General features: G+C 42.1%; 1 protein-coding gene across 2 annotated transcripts in view; it reads right to left on the reverse strand.

The window, feature by feature from the left end:
- Window positions 1-17,596, reverse strand: part of EPS8L3 (EPS8 signaling adaptor L3) — a 36,875-nt gene that overhangs the window by 4,371 nt on the left and 14,908 nt on the right. Inside the window, exons 7-18 of one of the 2 annotated variants that reach the window (XM_089518624.1) lie at window positions 16,504-16,571; window positions 14,642-14,826; window positions 13,930-14,027; window positions 13,274-13,400; window positions 9,964-10,028; window positions 6,786-6,860; window positions 6,279-6,427; window positions 4,742-4,850; window positions 4,042-4,076; window positions 3,522-3,615; window positions 1,113-1,235; window positions 31-116 (exon numbers count right to left, since the gene is read on the reverse strand). In XM_089518624.1, the coding sequence (XP_089374750.1) occupies window positions 31-116; window positions 1,113-1,235; window positions 3,522-3,615; window positions 4,042-4,076; window positions 4,742-4,850; window positions 6,279-6,427; window positions 6,786-6,860; window positions 9,964-10,028; window positions 13,274-13,400; window positions 13,930-14,027; window positions 14,642-14,826; window positions 16,504-16,571 (1,214 nt within the window). Of the gene's footprint in view, window positions 1-30; window positions 117-1,112; window positions 1,236-3,521; window positions 3,616-4,041; window positions 4,077-4,741; window positions 4,851-6,278; window positions 6,431-6,785; window positions 6,861-9,963; window positions 10,029-13,273; window positions 13,401-13,929; window positions 14,028-14,641; window positions 14,827-16,503; window positions 16,572-17,596 lie in introns of both variants that reach the window. The other variant, XM_089518623.1, reaches the window with a different exon arrangement.

The following is a 17,596-nucleotide window of genomic DNA, read 5'->3' on the forward strand; positions in this document are numbered from 1 at the left end:
CTTTGGGAAAGTTACTAAGGAGACACCTACATCTTAGAGAAGCCTTTCCTCCTGAGCCAAACAGTGACCTCTGCTGGTGAGGAACTTGGCTGGAGCTCAGGGAAATTTCTTGAGTCCTGAATACAAAAGAAAGACATTTTATAGCAAATGGTTTACTACTACTACAACTACATAAAATAGCCTCCCACACAGACAGCCAATTACACACAACTTACTTGCAGCAAGCTTTAGAAGTAGGATTTTCATCTGGAGGTGTTTTGGTGGCTGCAAAAATGGAGCTGGTGGCTTTATGAGACCATGAGCCACAATTTCCCCACTCCTACCTACGGGATCATTCACATTGCATGATTCTAGCACAATGATTCCACTTTAACTGCCATAGCTGAACCCTATGGAGTCCTGGTATTTGTAGTCTAGTGAGGTATTAGAGTTGTCTTGTTGAGAATTCTAAATACTCTTCCCTAAACTGCAAATTCCTGGATTCCATAGTAGGAACCAATTAGAAAAGTGGAGTTATAGTGCTACAACTGTGTAGTGTGAAAGGGTTCTTAAAGTCTTGGGAAACACAACTAGAATCTAAGAGCTTGGGATGGAAAGGAGATTTTGGTCAGATGCTAATGTTTCAGTACCCTGCATAATCTTTTGCCCCTCCAAATAATAATGGAAGCTGTACAATAAAAAGTACACAAACATGCTTAATACTGAACAATTTAGTGCAGAACTCAGGCTTATTGCAGAATATAGGTGCTACTTAGCGGGGATTCATTGTACTGGTCTCTCAAGGCTGACTGAGAGCAATGCAGAGTGAAGGAGACTGATATACAATATGCATGCAGGGATACTGTCCTTTGCTATAGAACAGCAGTTTTTAACCTTTGGTCCTTCAGTTCTTTGTTCTTCCAACTCCCAGAATGCCTGATCACTAGTCATGTTAGCTGGAGTCTCTGTCTTAAAACACTTTCTTATTTTACACTCCCTATCCTGAATGGTGGACAGTTGCACCTAGATATGTTTGGATATAATACAGAGGAAGCAGACTATTCTAGAAGCTACTAGCCCCATTTCTTTGTGCCTCTCCCATGTCAAGTGCACAAGCAAAGAATTGTACTTACTTGCTCTTTGGAATTTCCACTGGGTGCCTTCTGATTTGTAGGCTCCAGAATATTGCTAGGAATGTAACCCTGCTCCCCTGCAGAATTTCTAGCAAGCCACCATTTTTTCCGTTGGTCTAAAACCTAAACAAATGAGAGTACATGATTTGAAAGTCTGCATCCTACTGAATGTGTGAACTGCTAGACCTTACCAAAAAGGAATTACTATCCCAATAATCAGACTTTACACTTTAGTGAAGGTGGAACATAGCCAGGAGGATGGAACTCTCAAGCTGAGGAGGGAAATGTACAAGCTGAGACTGACCAGCTTGTTGTTCTGGGCCATATAGTACAGTAATCCAAAACAGGCAATATCTAGTTGCAGGGTGTCACTAGGGGTGTGTGAGAAGTGTGTGCTGCATCAGGTGACACCCTAAGGGAGGGGTATTGCCTTTTGGCAGAAATGGGCAGTGGCATTCACCTGTGTCCCTTTAAAATGCTGAAGAGATGGGGTGAGTGGGGTGGGGCTAAATAGAAAGAAAAAGGAGAGCCCCAGTTTTTAAAAATAAACTTTTGATTTTAATCTTTTTTAAATTAATTTTTAAAAAATAATGTAAAAATTTGTTTTGAAAATTTTCCTTAAAAACATCACATTACCAAATTTTCACTTTAACCCCATGAAACAATATTAATGTAAATACATTTCACCTGTGTGTATGATATTGTAATTTAAAGATATAATTTTAATTTTGCTAGTTGTTTATGTCATAACTATTGCCATTACATTCAGTGATATACAGGAATTACAACTGATGAGTAAGTTTACTACAAAAACATTACTAAGGATTCTGTATGGTGTGGTATGGGAGAAGGTCACTGGGGGGGGGGGGTGACACCAGGAGTTACTACACTGGGTGACACTAACCTTAGTGATGCCACTGTCTAGTTGAACAATTAAATAAACTCTTTGGAAGAACTGATCATTGGAGACTCTGTTGGATGCTTGAGAAGCATACATTTCCACCAGAGTACTTCTACCTGGTTTCCGAATTCTATGGGATAATTGTCAGTGGCACCATACTCTTTACCTGCATGGCTACTCAGTGTCCCAGGGAATGGGCAAAGGTCCCTCAGGCACCACCCTTCTGCAATTTTTCAACCAGGAAAAAGGAAATGTTAACTAACCTCCTGGACCTCCAGCAGGTATGTCATGTGGAAGCCCCCACCATCTACTGATTGGCTATAGGAGGGGGTTGTTCCCTGAAACCAATGAGCTACACTGTGTATGGTGGAGGTGGTGGTGGGGAGAACATCACTGTGCAAGGAGGTACTGAATACTCCTTCTACAATGATTCAAAAGGGCACATACAGAATTCTAAATATAAAGAAAAGGTTGGACAAACTTCTCTCTTTGAGAACTCCTACTTTTGGAATGATGATTTAGGCCCGTTACAAACGAGCCGTTTTGTGCGTGCAGCGCACACACTAGGGTTAGAAAGGGGCGGTGCTTCCGCACCCCCCTAACCCTAGTGTGTGCTCCGCACGCACAAAATGGCGGCGGCCGTTCCACACGGCTGCCATGAGGAAGTCACGACCGCGCCGCCTCTATATGGGGCGGCGTGGAAGTGATGTCCTCGCTCCGCGCCAGGGCGCTTAGTGCGCTCTTAGCGCAGAGCAGGAAGGAGCTCCGTTTCTGAGCTCCTTCCTGGTTTGGTCCACTGGGTGCAGCCTTCACACGGCTGCGCCCAGCGGACCAAAGGAGAAAGGGGCCAAGCGGCCCCTTTCTCCTCCTCCCCGCCGCCGCAGGGTGTCTTTGGGGCTTGAAGCCCCAGGGACACCCCTTTTCAGGCTGCGGGGAAGCGGCGTTTTGCTGTTTCCCCGCAGCCTGAAAAGCTGCGGATCGGGGCCTCGGCGGCTGCCGTTCTGGCCACTGAGGCCCCGATACACCGGGGAAAGGGGCGGGTACAGCCCGCCCCAAATGGGCGGTCTGTAACCCGCCTATCTGAGTATTTTGTGACTCAAGAGTCTATGATGTTGAAGACCAAATTTATCTGCTTCAAAAGCAACTTCATGATAATGATTAATATCCTGAATCAATCCTCAATGTGTTCATGGTCTTTGCTTATGCAAAATAGCTGGAAGCCACTGATTTTTAAAAAATACAAATTGTTACGTACGTATTTCTGTCCCTTTTGATTCTCTTGTTATCATTATAATTCAATTGCTTTTATTGGCCATAGCCTTTTATGCCAAGTAGGGTCAAAATACTTAGTAGACATGCATTTTCCGTTTATTGTGCACTCTCTCTTGTTCTCTCTCTCTGGTTGTGTGTGTACAAACAGCAATGGTTTTGCTAATTCCATGCACAAGGAACAGGGAGGTGCTCTCTCCTTCACAGGAAGACTTCCAAAGCAAAGGAGCCTGACTTACCTCTAATAGATCTCCTTTGCTTACAGAGAGTTCTCTGGAGTTTCTTGCGTGGAAGTCATACATAGCTTGCATGAGCTGTGGTGGATCAGACACCCTGAAAAAGAGATGAGATCACTACTGAGGGCACAATGAGGACAACAAGGAAGGGCCACACAATTCCCGTGCCTGATTTAGAGAATCTAGACAACACAACACTGAATTTAAATCCAAGAGAATACTGTGAAGGTTTTATGCACAAGAGTGGTTCAACAGCACCCCAATGCAGACGTTATTCTGCTTCCTCTAACAAAGCCTGCAGACATGTTTAATTCTCATTTACAGTAGAACAAACAGAGTGTGTGCCTGAAGTGTGTCTGTATGCAGTATGATATCCCAACATTGCTGCAAGGATGATGATGATGATGATGATGATGATGATGATGATGATGATGATGATGATGTAATGTATTCTTCTCTAGAATTAATTTTGGGGAAATACTTTCTCTAACATAAACTGAGTCAGTCCAGTAAGAGGCCATACCTGTCTGAGAAGCCATTCTTGTTTCCATTGTGAGTCTGCACAAAAACAACAATGCAATTCATTGAGTATAATACTATATATTGAAAGTGAAACTACTGCTGCTACTTATTACACAGCTATTTAAAATGGTTCAACACATGTACAAAGGTACACAGTCCTTGGTATATGGACTTCAATAGTGCTTGCCTACTTTTCTGAATTATACAGGAATCTGATGTATTAGTAAAAGCAACAACAGAAAACTTTTATTCATCTGCATGAAAATCATCAGTGTTAGAGAGTTTTGTGGGGTATACTAGTAATGCATGATGCTTTATCATTGGCAGTTGATTCTTCATCTTTGGTAATCTAGGGCAATCCTTTGCATTTACTAGATGCCCAGAGAAATGCACTGCTTTCCTTTGAGCCATGAGTAATGCTGTGTCATACAATCTTTGTAATTTTTTTGTCTACACTAGGTTGTCTGGTTGGACCTACATGAGAATTTCCAAGAAAATCAAAACTGTCTTGTAGAAATTTTCTAGATTCTACAAGGTGGAGCTGTCTTTGTCTTTCCCACAGGAGAATGCATTAAGTGTTGATCCTGCTTCAGGAGCTCTTGCCCAGGCTCTTGCCAGTCCATGTTGTGGTATTATATTATAGATTGTGGGATCTAATTCTGTCTTGTTTCTATACTGTCTGTCTTTCCAAAGAGACTCACCTTATCCAAATCAATGGAATGCTGTCTCCAAGTAGACATGGGTGGTTCCCATCCATCTGAAAAAGTGGGCTTGTAAGGAGGGATGGATTGTCCCTCTGGAAACTCTGCCCTGTGAGGGAAGAAGTAAATTTGTAGTGCAAGTATTTCCAAAATGAAAAGGTGGATCCACTTACAAATGGGGAGCACAATTATTTCTAATCAAGATGGAAGGAAGCATCAAGGCTATTGAGATAATTACACACTTCTGTGGTGTGCTGAGAAGGCAGTCTTCACATTGATCAAAAAGCATATATTGAAGTGAAGAATAAAGGAAGAGCCCTGTTAAATCAGATCAAATGATTAAGGCTGGAATTCACAATTGTAATTCTGAATGTGTAACCTAGAGTTGGAGAGAACCAATATGGTGTAGTGGTCTGAGTATTGGACTATGACTCTGAAGGCCAAGGTTCAAATTCCACCTAAGCCATATAAATACTGGGTGACTTTAAGCAAGTCACACTCCCTCAGTCTCAGAGGATGACAATGGCAAACTTCCTCTGAACAAAATCTTGCCAATTAAATCCTGTGATAGGTTTGCCATAAGTTGGAAATGGCTTGAAAGCAAACAATATATAAAAGTAGAGTTATGCATTTGTAACTGATTCATATTCACAACCCCAATGTATTCAATAGTGTAGGGAATATGCAGGGATAGTTATAAAGTCCACCAAAAGTAACATACCAGGCATCAACCACTGGGAATGATGGGGTTTTCCTGTCAATTCTGGCACAGCAGACAGATGTTTCCACCCATTCCTGTCAGCAGTCTCCAATGTGAGGAGGAACTGCATGCAAGTATCTTGCTTCTGTCTGTTGTACCAGAGGTCATTCATGGGAGTGGGGTGGAAATGTCACTCTGCCCTGATTGATAGGAGAACAAATCTTCGGTAGTTCAGGATTGGGAGAGAGGCAGGCCAGAAGATACCACTAAAGTTAAGTATGCCCCCAAAAGTAACATACCAGGCATCAGCCACTACAAGCAACAGGGATTTGTTCTCCCATCAATCAGGGAAGAGAGACATTCCCACCCCACTCCTATGAAACCAGAAATATTTAACTAAGTAGCTGATCTAAAATTTCAGCCTAGGGCTTTTTTCTTCGTCTGGTAATGACCTCACACGGTTGGTTCTAGCAAAAGGCACACTGAAGTGGGAATAAAGTGTTAGAGGATTGACTCATACACTACATGGGTTACTCTCAGTTCCCTAGACTAATCTGTTACTTTCTGGTGTGACGGAAGATGGTATCCTGCTGGCAGTGTTGGAAGAAGATTGAACTGTCCATTATATATGATGTAGGGAGAGAGCACCATCTTGTTCTTTGTCTCAAGTAGTAAAATGTCTTGGGCCAATCCTGTTTAACAGTTGCCTAAAAGTATCTCAAGTGAGGGCATCATGCTTCCTGATTTCATGAAGTATGTAAGTAGCATATACTCTTTCCTGCTCAGCTGTCAAATTTAATTTGCACACATTGCCTTCCCTTTTGGCATCACTCTCACCTTGTGAGATTCCAAGCAGCTCCCAAATCCTTCCAAATAAGTTGCTCATCATAATTCAAGGAGCGCCTGAGCAGGTTAATACCTTCAGGACTCAGCAAAGGTGAGACCACTGTAGAGGCCAGATCGGTCCAGGGACAATTGGACAAAATCTGCTAAATAATAGCACATACAATTCATGGAAACTAACAACCTTTTCATACTCAGGTCATCTGCTATACTCTGGAGAGGGGCTTTATCTCTGTTTCAAATGTAGAGGTTCTTTCATACTACATAGTTATAGCACTTTGATTCCACTTACAATTGAATCAAACAATTAGACTGTTTAATCAAAATTTACATAAATTACCATTGATTCAATATATCTATACTAATTGGGACTAGCAATAGGATTTAGGCCATAGAGCTGTTGTAAACAAAGTAACATTTACAAGTTTGAGTGGGGATTTAATGGAAAAAGTAGATGGTCAGAAAAAGTGAACAAGTGTCTTTGTTGGCTACAATGCTTACGGTTGATAAAGTTGAAAAGATGAGATGAGCCAGTTCTGGAGCACTTAGCTGGTTTATGACTGGTTCAAGCTTTGCCTGCAGAAACAAAATAGAACAGAAAAGGCAGGCAGCCCTCACCCTTCATCATTCTGCAATTTTGTAATTAATTAATGGACAGGCTAGAGGACAAAGGACGCAAATCCTTTGACAGACCCATGTTTGTATTACTGAACTTTGAGCCAAAGATTATGCAAATCTTTTGTCAGTTCATGAGTAACAGACATGTAGAAACCTCTTGCTACCCTGCTTCTCCTGGGACTATATGGAGCAAATTTAATTCAGCTAGCCAGAATCCACCTAACTGTATAGTGGATTGGGACTTTTGCTTGGTTAACTATTTAAACACTAGTAGCCCTGTGCTTTGCTCAACAGTTGTTTGGTGGTGGCCATGCATCTGATTTTTCCAAAGCAGAAACAAAAGACCAAGTTCACAACAGGTGGGAGATTATGGAATAGGTAGCCTCCCAAATTATCATATTGGCACTGACCAGGTTTTAACTGTCACTTGTTATATAGCTGAAAACACAGCTGGACTTTCTTTCTTTCTTTCTTTCTTTTTTTCTTTCTTTCTTTCTTTCTTTCTTGAATAAAGTCTTGCTAATGCATTTTGAAAATTAAAACAAACAAGAAAAGTGGCATCTTAACTCTTTCTGTTCTAAATTTCTGCTTCTAACCTTCTATACCTCCCGGGGGGCGGGGGGAAGGAGCAGATAGAGGTGGGGAAGTTATTCTTTTACTGATTTATTTATATATATTGTTGGTCCCCCCCCCCCCCCCCCAAGCACTGGAAAATCAGCAGAGAGGGAAATGATAATAACTTGTTGCAATCCCAGGGCCCAGAAGAAATGATGATGGCCTGTATCATCATTGTATCTACATTGAAGGAGCTGCATTGTCATACTTATAACTGATGAGCCCCCTCCCAATTTATCTTTGCTGTCCAGGAGCACACCAGCTAAAGCATTTCTGAGGTGCTGGAGATCAGAGTGCTGGCAAAATATGTCCACAGTTTGCTCCCAGTTGTGAGGTGCCTTGAGAACAAGTAACTAGAGAGACCCCTCTGAGTCCTGCCACTATTGCTTATCCCGGGTTTTGATCTCCAATGTCTTGGAAGCGCTTCAGTCAGGACACTTCCAGGCTGTGAAGATAGTTTTTGGGGCTCATGTTCAGTTGTTAATGACTGTAAAGGTGAATCCCTAGCAGTTGAGATATCATAAATCCAGGTTGTGATATCCTAACTGCCAAACAGGACGCCAGCCATTGTGCCACTTAGGTGAAGTTGCAATCTTAGCACCAGACTAGATGCTATTCAAGCTGTTAGAAATGGCAGAGCAGAAATGAATGGCTTTCAGAAATAAATATGAGACTTGAGGGCTAATCTAGATTGGGGCTCTGGCACAGGCTTCCTCCAGATGGGTCAATCATTCCCAGTAAATGTTGGGCTAGTCTATTTCTGAATTTCACTCCCTGTTCTTGTTCCCATTTCCAATTATTTCCTAAATATACTGGGGTATCATTCAGTCTTTTTTTCCTTCTTGAGATGTGCTTAACTTTCCCTCACTGTCAACATTTTTATGAACTCCTCCAATATCCACATACCATGGCTTATTTTTTACAGTCATAGTGCTAAAGTGCTACACCACTTTAGAACTGGAATAATAACTGTAAATTGTAAATGAAGGGCGGGAGAGAGAAAACATTCAGTCTGGTAAATTGAAATGTAATGAGGAAAGGAAGGTGAAAGGAAAATCTATCTCAGGGGTAGGCAACCTTTTTGAGCCGGGGGCCGGGTTGCTGTCCCTCAGACAACTGGGGGGGCCGAAGCCAAAAAATAAATAATTAAATAATTTAAAAAAAAAATTAAATAAATAAATAAACCGAGACAAATGTAGGACAACATTTTCAAATGGTGGACACTTTTTTTTTAAAAAGTGGAGGACACGCAAAAATTTTTGCTGATTTTTAAAAAAATGTTAATATAAATGCATGTTTCTGAGGCATCTATAGACAATTGCCCCCCTTGCCCCTGCACGCGAGAGGCCAAAGGCCCCGGCGGCAATCGGCGGCAGGACCGGGCTGGGGCCGGTCCCAAGGCCTCGCCGGGCCGCATCCGGTTGCCTACCCCTGATCTATCTGGTGAAAATCACACCCTCGTTCAACACATCATGACTGGGACTGCCCCAAAATATAATCAGTGGAACAAAGACAATGGATGTAGATGAGTGATATTTACCAAAGCTTGTATTGGAAACTCCTGGGACAGAGAAAAACCATATCCTGCCATGAATTTAAAAAATCATGGCTAATCCCAGAAATTCATGAGAAATAGACCAGGATTGGAGGTACTGTGTATGGATATGTTTTTAAAATCCTGATAAGTACAATTAATTCCCATCAAATATTAATGTTTTGTTAACGTGGATGAGCCACAGAGGGGTAGAAAGACTTTAATCCTTTTCCCCATTGCTGCATTCTTGATCCAGTCTGGACCCACTCCATCTTCCGTTTTCATGGCAAGAATTGCCTCTATTGGCCGCAATGGGTGCAAGTAGGAGGTATGGGGGGTCTGGTTCCAACCAAAATAGGGGTGAAGAGTTAAAGCTTCTTCAAACTTTGTTTAGTCCTTCTGTGCCTGTTATTTAGTTTTAAAAATCCATCCATCCATTGCTAATTACAAGAGCAGCATCTCATCTTGTTTCTAAAGGAAGAATTTGTGTCATTTATGGACAGTGTTTGCCAGCAGCATTGTGCATTGAATTTTAATTGCTATGAGTTGCTTTAGGAGATAATTTTTGTTTGAAAAGCATGAGGAAAAAAGACACACCATAACATTGGTTTCTCTACCTATTTCCATATAGCATTCAACATACAGGGTTACTTTATGCTCCTTCTTCCTTGTCTCCACATCCCTAATTCTACACTCTTGAGTGTGGGATGGGGAAAATATTTCCAAATTAAATCCAGAATAAATTCAATGAATAGGAGCAATAGGTTGACACAATGGAACCTTTGTGTTTCTGACCTAGATGCTCTGTGCTATGGAAACTGGGGAGAAAAGGCTTCCCCTAAGAGATGCAGCCAACTCTGCTGGCAGTGGAGACATTTCTACCAAGGTCACATAGGTGGTCAAGAGACCTACTAGCAAATTGAAGCTATACTTGATCTTCTGGAAACACTCTTCAAACTCAGGCTTTGGAGGCAGTGCTGCAGAATCAGAGAGATAATGAGAGGTTAGTCAGCTGCCCATTCCAGAACTATAAGCAAGTAGCCGCTCTAGCCAGAGAAATTCTGGACAATTTCATAAAACTATGTATACAGTACAAAAAAACCCCCATTGTGTCAATGTGTACACACAATTGCAGCTCTCATCAATTGTCCAGTTAAGATAAAACCACTGGATTATAGCATTAACAGAAACTGATTTAATCCTACTAGTCCAAAGGCATCTTAAATCCAAAAATTCTTGTTTAACTTGCTGAAGGAGAGGGTCAATACTTTTGGTTGAATGAGCAAATGTGGTACAGTTCGGTAAGTGCAAAGTGATATAGATTGTGACAAACAATATACAGTGGGGTCTCATTATCCACAGCCTTGCTACCTGCAGATTTGAGCTTCTACAGATGGCAAGCTCCATTGTTCTTAATGGAGGCACATGCACATGGTCACACTATCAGCAGCATGCACATCATGCTGTCATAGGGAACAATGGGACTTAAGGTTCTACATTTTTTTTTTATCTGTGAAGGGGGATCCTGTACTGTTGGGGGTTGAAACAGCTAATAAGAAAATTGAGCTTACCACCACCACCTATTTATATAGTGCCATCAGTATACATGATGCCTTACATGAATAGTTAGAATTGTTAATTTGACAGTTGTCTGTCCTCAGGCTTACAATCTAAAATAAAACAACATAAAAGGAAAAAGGGATGGCAGTGAAGGAGTGGATTAAATTCGGCAGAGGATGGCTGCTTTTCTCTCCCTCTCAGGCCATAGCAGTGGCAACTGGGATGGAGGGAAAGCCTTTAATCAGTTGCTGAGCCTAGGTACAATGGAGCTGTACCTACCTTAAGAGGCCACAGCAGTAGCATTTGGGATGGAGGGAGGACCTTTGTTCAGCTGCTGAGCCTAGGCACAATGGAGCTGGAGATCATAGTGGTCATGAAAATGTCAAGTCAGTGTGCAGATGTTGTAAAAAAGTCAAAGGGCACTGAAACTAAAACTAGTAATATTGTGTATATATTGTAATACTAGAACTTTGACTATTCCAGACAACTGACTGGCAGATGATCAGGGATGGACAAGCAAAACTGCTTCTCAGCATATTGCACACCTAATGTATGCATGGAATTAGGTGGTACGGGGTGTGATGATGGCCTTTGGAAGATTAGATCAAATCATGGAGGCCTTCACAGTCTATTTGTCATAATTTTGGGAGCTTTATATATTTCTATACAAGGAATGTGGTGGCTTTGTGGTTAAGTCACCGACTCTGACAATCGCGAGGTTGGCAGGTGGGCAATTTGAGACCCAAGTGCCACGTGACAGAGTGAGCTCTCAGCACTAGTCCCAGCTTCTGTTAATCTAGCAGTCTGAACACATGTGAAAGTGCAAGTAGATAAATAGGTACCACTTCAGTGGGAAGGTAACAGTGTTCCATGTGCCTTGACATTTAGTCATGACCATGTTGGTGTCTTTGACAAGGCTGGCTCACTCAGCTTAGTAACAGAGATGAGAAGCACCCCCTACAGTCAGACATGACTAGAGAAATTTGTCAAAGGGGAAACCTTTATCTTTACCTTTATGTCACTGGTGGGGCATTAAAACAGGAGAGAGCTATTGACTTCAAACAGGTAGTGGATTTCACAAAGGTTTGCCCACTGTACAAAATGGGATGCTGGACTAGATGGGACTTGACTCCAGAGCATAATGAAGTTACATTAATGGGCTGAGATCCTATTTAAAGCTTATGGAGCATAAATTGGTGCCAGCAGACTTATAAGGAGGTCCAGGATGGCAATGACTTTAACACGGCAACAAAGATCTCCCTGTGCACACACACTATGCTGTTTTGGTTTGGAAGACAGAATAATGTCTGGCAAATATCCAGCTGGCACTGCATAGGTGAAATGTCATGCAGCATCTCAAAAAGTATTTAAACTGGCATAACCTCTGGCTCCCAGCATAAGTCTCCATGAGGTTGCAGTTATGGTCTACAGCTCCCAAAACCACCCAGCCAGCTTTTCTTACTTATGTAACTAGATCTGCAAAGTGGCATAGAACTAGGAACTCAAGTCATAACTGTGGATTGTTTGTATGATCACAGCATCACAGAGCAACTTGACTCTTATCATGCTGTGGATCACAAAAGCTTCTTTCTTGTGTCTTAGTTTAGCCCAAGTTGGTTGGTCAGATTGAGTGCATTGGAATTAAATTGGATGATGATGATGATGATGATGATGATGATGATGATGATGATGATTATAGAAACAGGAGTAGCCCAAGAAATTTTGCTACCTGAAGCAGAGCACCAAGTGGCACCCTACCAGCAAATCAGATTTTTTTTTTAGAAAGACACTCTTTTTTTAAAAAAAAAATGTATAATAAAAATTTTAATACCCTAACATCCATAGTCTTGCCTACAGTGAATGCCTCTGTCTGCCTAATGGTACACTGATTCCAGAGTATCTAAGACCTTTTTATTGATTTTATTAACTATTATTTCAAAAATTTTCCAAATGTCCTGAAATTAACATGATCAAATCCAGAGCATCACATCAGCAATACTATAATCTCTGCTTACAAAAAACTCTGATCCCTCTATGGATACATGACATCTTCCTCCTTAATGAATTCAACATTTATCTCAGTGCTCTGAGTCTGTTTGATACAAACAGTTCTTTTCACCTTTTCGCCTCCTAGCTAGTGCAATCTGGGACTGTTAGTGTTGTAAAGTGTAGATAAGAAAGAATGTAACCCAGCAACCGGCTCATGAAACTGTAAAGAAAGCAGAGCTTCCCCATGGCATGATTAATTACAGTGGGCTGCTTATACAACTTCCAGGACCTCATGGACACCCTGATCAAAAGAACGCTGCTTGTTATTGAATGACTATATGGTGCAATTTGACTGTTGGACTACAACTCTGGAGACCAGAGTTCGATTCCCAGCTCAGCTATGAAACCTGCTGGGTGGCCTTGAGCAAGTCACATGCTCTCAGCCTCAGGGGAAGGCAATGACAAACCTCCTCTGAACAAATCTTGCCAAGAAAATCCCATGATAGGTTCTCCTTAAGCTTGTCATAAGTTAGAAATGACTTGAAGACACACAACACAGTGAACAGCTTCTATATCTTTTGCTCCTTCATTTGACTTTATCTTGAGTGGAGGCTGGTTTTCTAAAGGCTTCCTTCTGGGAACTCATGATTGCCTTTTTTAAACCCTTACTCACCTTTGTTCTCTTGATTTTTCTTCTTTGACTTTTTCTTCTTGTTGTTATTCAGAGAGCCACTTGCCTTCTCTAGCTTCCCTACAAAGATTTCAATGTCATCCAAGACATGGTTGAGGATATCCTGTGCCTAGAAGAAGAACAAGAATAGGATGTGTGCTGGTGGTCTCTTGTTAAGTGCAGGGGTGTCACTTGATGGGTGTGAGGGATGTGGACCACACTGGATGACATCCGGAGGCAGGGTGTATACCTGGTGGGGTGGGTCACCCGGTGGGACTGGCACGGCTGCTGAGCAAGCCAGATAGGGGGTTACCTCCCTTTTTAAATCATCCAGCAGCCATGCCAGACCCTGACAGTCTTGATACCCCAACCTTGAAAACAGCTGTGAGGTCCCTGCAAATTAGATTCAAGGCTATCCTTGTGACCTCAAAAGGCTGCATCCTGTGTTGTTCAAAGCAGCCAATCTGGTGACTCAACCAAAGGGGCATTTCTTCTCTCTCCTCCCACATCAGCTTCCTAGGCCACAAAGTTCTGCTCTGTACTTACTCAGACAGTTATCTTCAGCATTCCAGGCTCCCACAGTCTAGCAATATTAATGCAGAAAGACACCTTGAGTACTAGCTGAAGCTGCTATCCAGGAAAGAACCAAAAGTACTTACAGTATTTTCATCAATGCCCTGCATCACTTGAGGAGGCCCAGGATCTTCCCACATTCGCCCATCTTTCTGCTTCTGTTGGCCAAGTGGGTCTTTGGCTTCTGCAATGATTGAACACCCCAATTAATAATGGATGGGCCACAGCACGAGTGGTTTCCATTCAAATACCCCACCCCAATGCTAAATGCCCAAGTAATTCTGATCCAGACCTTGAAAAATTTACTCCTTTGGACCACAATTCTTAGAATCCTCCTGGCCACCATAGGTGGCCAGTTCTGAGGGTTACAGTCTAAACAAGTATATCACTCCCCCCAAACTTGTGGGGATATTGTGATATTCCAAGAAACGCTGTCACTGACTTCTTTATCAGTGAATTGTTGAAACATAGTACAAATTATTGTCAGCCGAGTTACACTGTGCTAGCATCTCAGTACATACCACCATTGTAGTACTATCCATGAAGAACAATTGTGCATTTGCATATATGTTCATGTATATCCATAGGCACAACATTTTCACATGTGAACCTCTGCTTCTATCCCCATCAACTGGCTATGGCTGTTGTACACTGACTAATAAAAATACTTTGCATGCATAACACAACTTAATCTTGCATATGTCCAGCCATTATGTATCCTGAACCCATTTCCTGATACATCTGAGTAATGGGAGACACTAGCGTTGTCTTATATTACATGGGAGACTTTGTGATCACCAGTATTGTGGTCCATGAAGGCTGAGCTAGTTTTCCAAGGATGCAGTTCCTGCCTCTGCAAAGGTGCTTCTGTTAGGGAAGTAGGATGGTCCAGCCCTCCTTTTCTTTTTTCCTGGGGAATCCCTGGAACTTTGCCATTAAATGATGCTTGGCTCCGTTGATGCAACACATTCTCCAGGTTGCTTCTGACAAAGAAATTAAGAAAAAGTGCTTTAAGAAAGGAATTTTGGGCAGGGAGAGGAGAGACATCTATAGATAATCAAGTTCTGATCTTCAATTCCAGGTTGTAGGGTTTCACGTTACAATATTGGTGGAACCTCTTCTGATATGTTTGGTTAAACTCATCCTCATGGACATGAAGGAAAAAGATGTCATGCGTACATATTCCAAAACTTGAGGAAATACTTTTTGGACTAAAGCTTCCAGAATCCCCCAGCCAGCATAGTCAGTGACCATGCTAGATAAGGATTCTGAGAATTGTAGTCTAAGAAGATAATTCTTTCAAGCTGTGCTAAGGATATCTTTCAGTGAAAGTAGGAGGGATTCCACAGCCTGTGATTTGACTATCAGCAGATAATGTACTCCTCCATGTGTTGAATTCAATGGTATCACTAGGAAGGTGCAGGGGGTGTGGACTGCACCATGTGACACCCTCAGGAGGGTGACACCATTGCTGCTCAAACATCCATTTTTGGGCTGAAATGAGCTGTGGCATTTATCTGTATCTCTTTAAAATGCTAAAAAGATGGTGTGAGTGGGGTGAGGATTAGTGGGAGGAGAAAGGAGAAGCCCCAGGTTTTAATTTTTTTTCTAATTTCTAATTTTATTTTTTAATTTTTTAAATATTTTTTTCATTTTTAAAAACTTTTGTTTAAAAACATCACATTTTACCAATTTTTCACTTTAATCACATGAAACTAGGTACATGTAAATACACTTAGGCTGTGTCTATGATATTGTAATTAAAAGGTATAATTTTACTTTTGCTTATGTTTTATGTCACAATTATTACCATTATGTTAAGTGATATATGGAAATTATGACTAACATTAGTACAAAAACATTATTAAGGATTCTTTATGGTGTGTTATGGGAGGAGGTCAATGGGGGTGGTGGTGGAACCATGAGTTACTTCACCGGGCGATGCCAATCCTAGTGACGCCACTGGTTGAACTGCAACTATTTTCAGCACTAGCCAGCATAGATAAAGGAGAGGAATGATAGGAGTTGCAATGTAACAACATCTAAGGGCCCACATGTTGTCTACCTCTTTGTTAGGTCCTAAGTGGTAGAAAGAGAAAGAATACACTTTTGTGTGTGTCTGGGATACTCGGGTGGGTTACAGACCTCCATAAAGTACGCGCTCTGCGCGTACTAGGGTTAGGAAAGGCCATATTAGGGTTAGGAAGGGTCTTACCTTCCTTACGGCCCTTCTCCGTAGTACGCGCAGAGCGCGTCGTAAATGGCAGCGCCCATCCACATGGGCACCGCCATTTTGACATCTTGGACGCATAGCATCCAGACGTGTCACGGTGGAAGTGACGCTGCGAGGGTGCACTTTGTCCCTCGCGGCGCCACTTCCACGTTTTGAAAAGGAGCGCCATTTCGGTGCTCCTTTTTCACTGCGCCGGGAAGCCTCACGGTCTGGCTGCTGGGGCTTCCCTCCGCAGCGAATGGCGGCGGCGGGAAAACGGCCGCTTGAGGGTGGTCTGTAAATCTGAATGGGATTTCAAGGTTTTGGAACTCTCTTTTAAACCAGACGTTCTATATTAGGAATTGTTACATGAGATTTAAAATCTAGCAGGTTTCTAGAGGAGAAAGATTAGAATTTCAGTATACAAGGTCCCAAATTCTCTTGTTACCTGTGCATGTCCTGATTCTGCCTCCAATCCTCAATCAGCTTCTCCAGTTTGGTTTTCAACAGCTCAGCCTAAACAGGAAGGAGAAGTGCTGGAGATCTACCACTTTTCACTTTTGTTCACTCAAATTTACCAGCATACCTCTGCAAATAACTTCCTGTATTCCTGACTTTGGGCAAAGCCTGAGAGGGGGTTGCCACATCCTCAGTTCCTGTGACAACAGCAGTAGGAATAAATGTTTTGACCTGCATAGACCTCAACCCCTTGGGAAGATGTTTGCTATTAAATTGCATAAGTCCTTTTAGCTCACAGCTGGTCAGAATTTAGCTACATATTTAAACAATCCTGTCAGAAGTACACAGAGGAAACTGAGGGCTAGAGTAGACTGATTGAAATGGAGTCAATTAATGCAGTTTGACATTGCTTTATCATACGGAAACCTGGGATTTGTAGCTTGTTACGGTGACAGAGAAGGCCAAATAGCTCACAAAACTATAAATTACAGAATTTTGTAGCACTGAACCATGGCAGTTGAAGTGGTGTCAATGTGCATTAATTCTGCAGTGTAGATGCAGCCTTAGTCAGAAGGAACAGAAGTTTCATTTATTTCAGTGGGCCTGCTTTATTAGGGATTAACATTGAAGGGTGCCAGAAAATACCAAGGATCTCCAGGTTGGACTAGGAAAGAATCCAGCTGGAAACCTCAGAGAGCTGCTACCATTCAGAGTTAGGGCTAGATGATCTAGTTGTCATTATCAAGAGGCAGCTTCCTATTTTCTTTCTCTCATTCATCTATATACTCTGTCAGACCAACACAACCAATTTTCCTCCTCCTCCTCCTCCTCCTCCTCCTTCTCCTCCTCCTCCTCAATCTGTCTGTCTGCTTGTCATCTCTCTCTCTCTCACACACACACAAACACACTTACACTCTCACACAGAGAGATAATGAGGACAAAAACTACACATTTTTAAAATTGTAGATGTTCGTGAATGGAACAATCAGGACTGGGCCACACTCCTCCTTTAAGCCTGGTGAAAATTCCCCTCTGCTGGCTATTTGCCACAACAGGGAAGCTGGCAAATAGCAGCATTGGGG

This window comes from Sceloporus occidentalis, unplaced genomic scaffold (assembly GCF_023333645.1).
Source record: "Sceloporus occidentalis isolate IW3139 unplaced genomic scaffold, rSceOcc1.0.p SCAF_3, whole genome shotgun sequence".
NCBI lineage: Eukaryota > Metazoa > Chordata > Lepidosauria > Squamata > Phrynosomatidae > Sceloporus > Sceloporus occidentalis.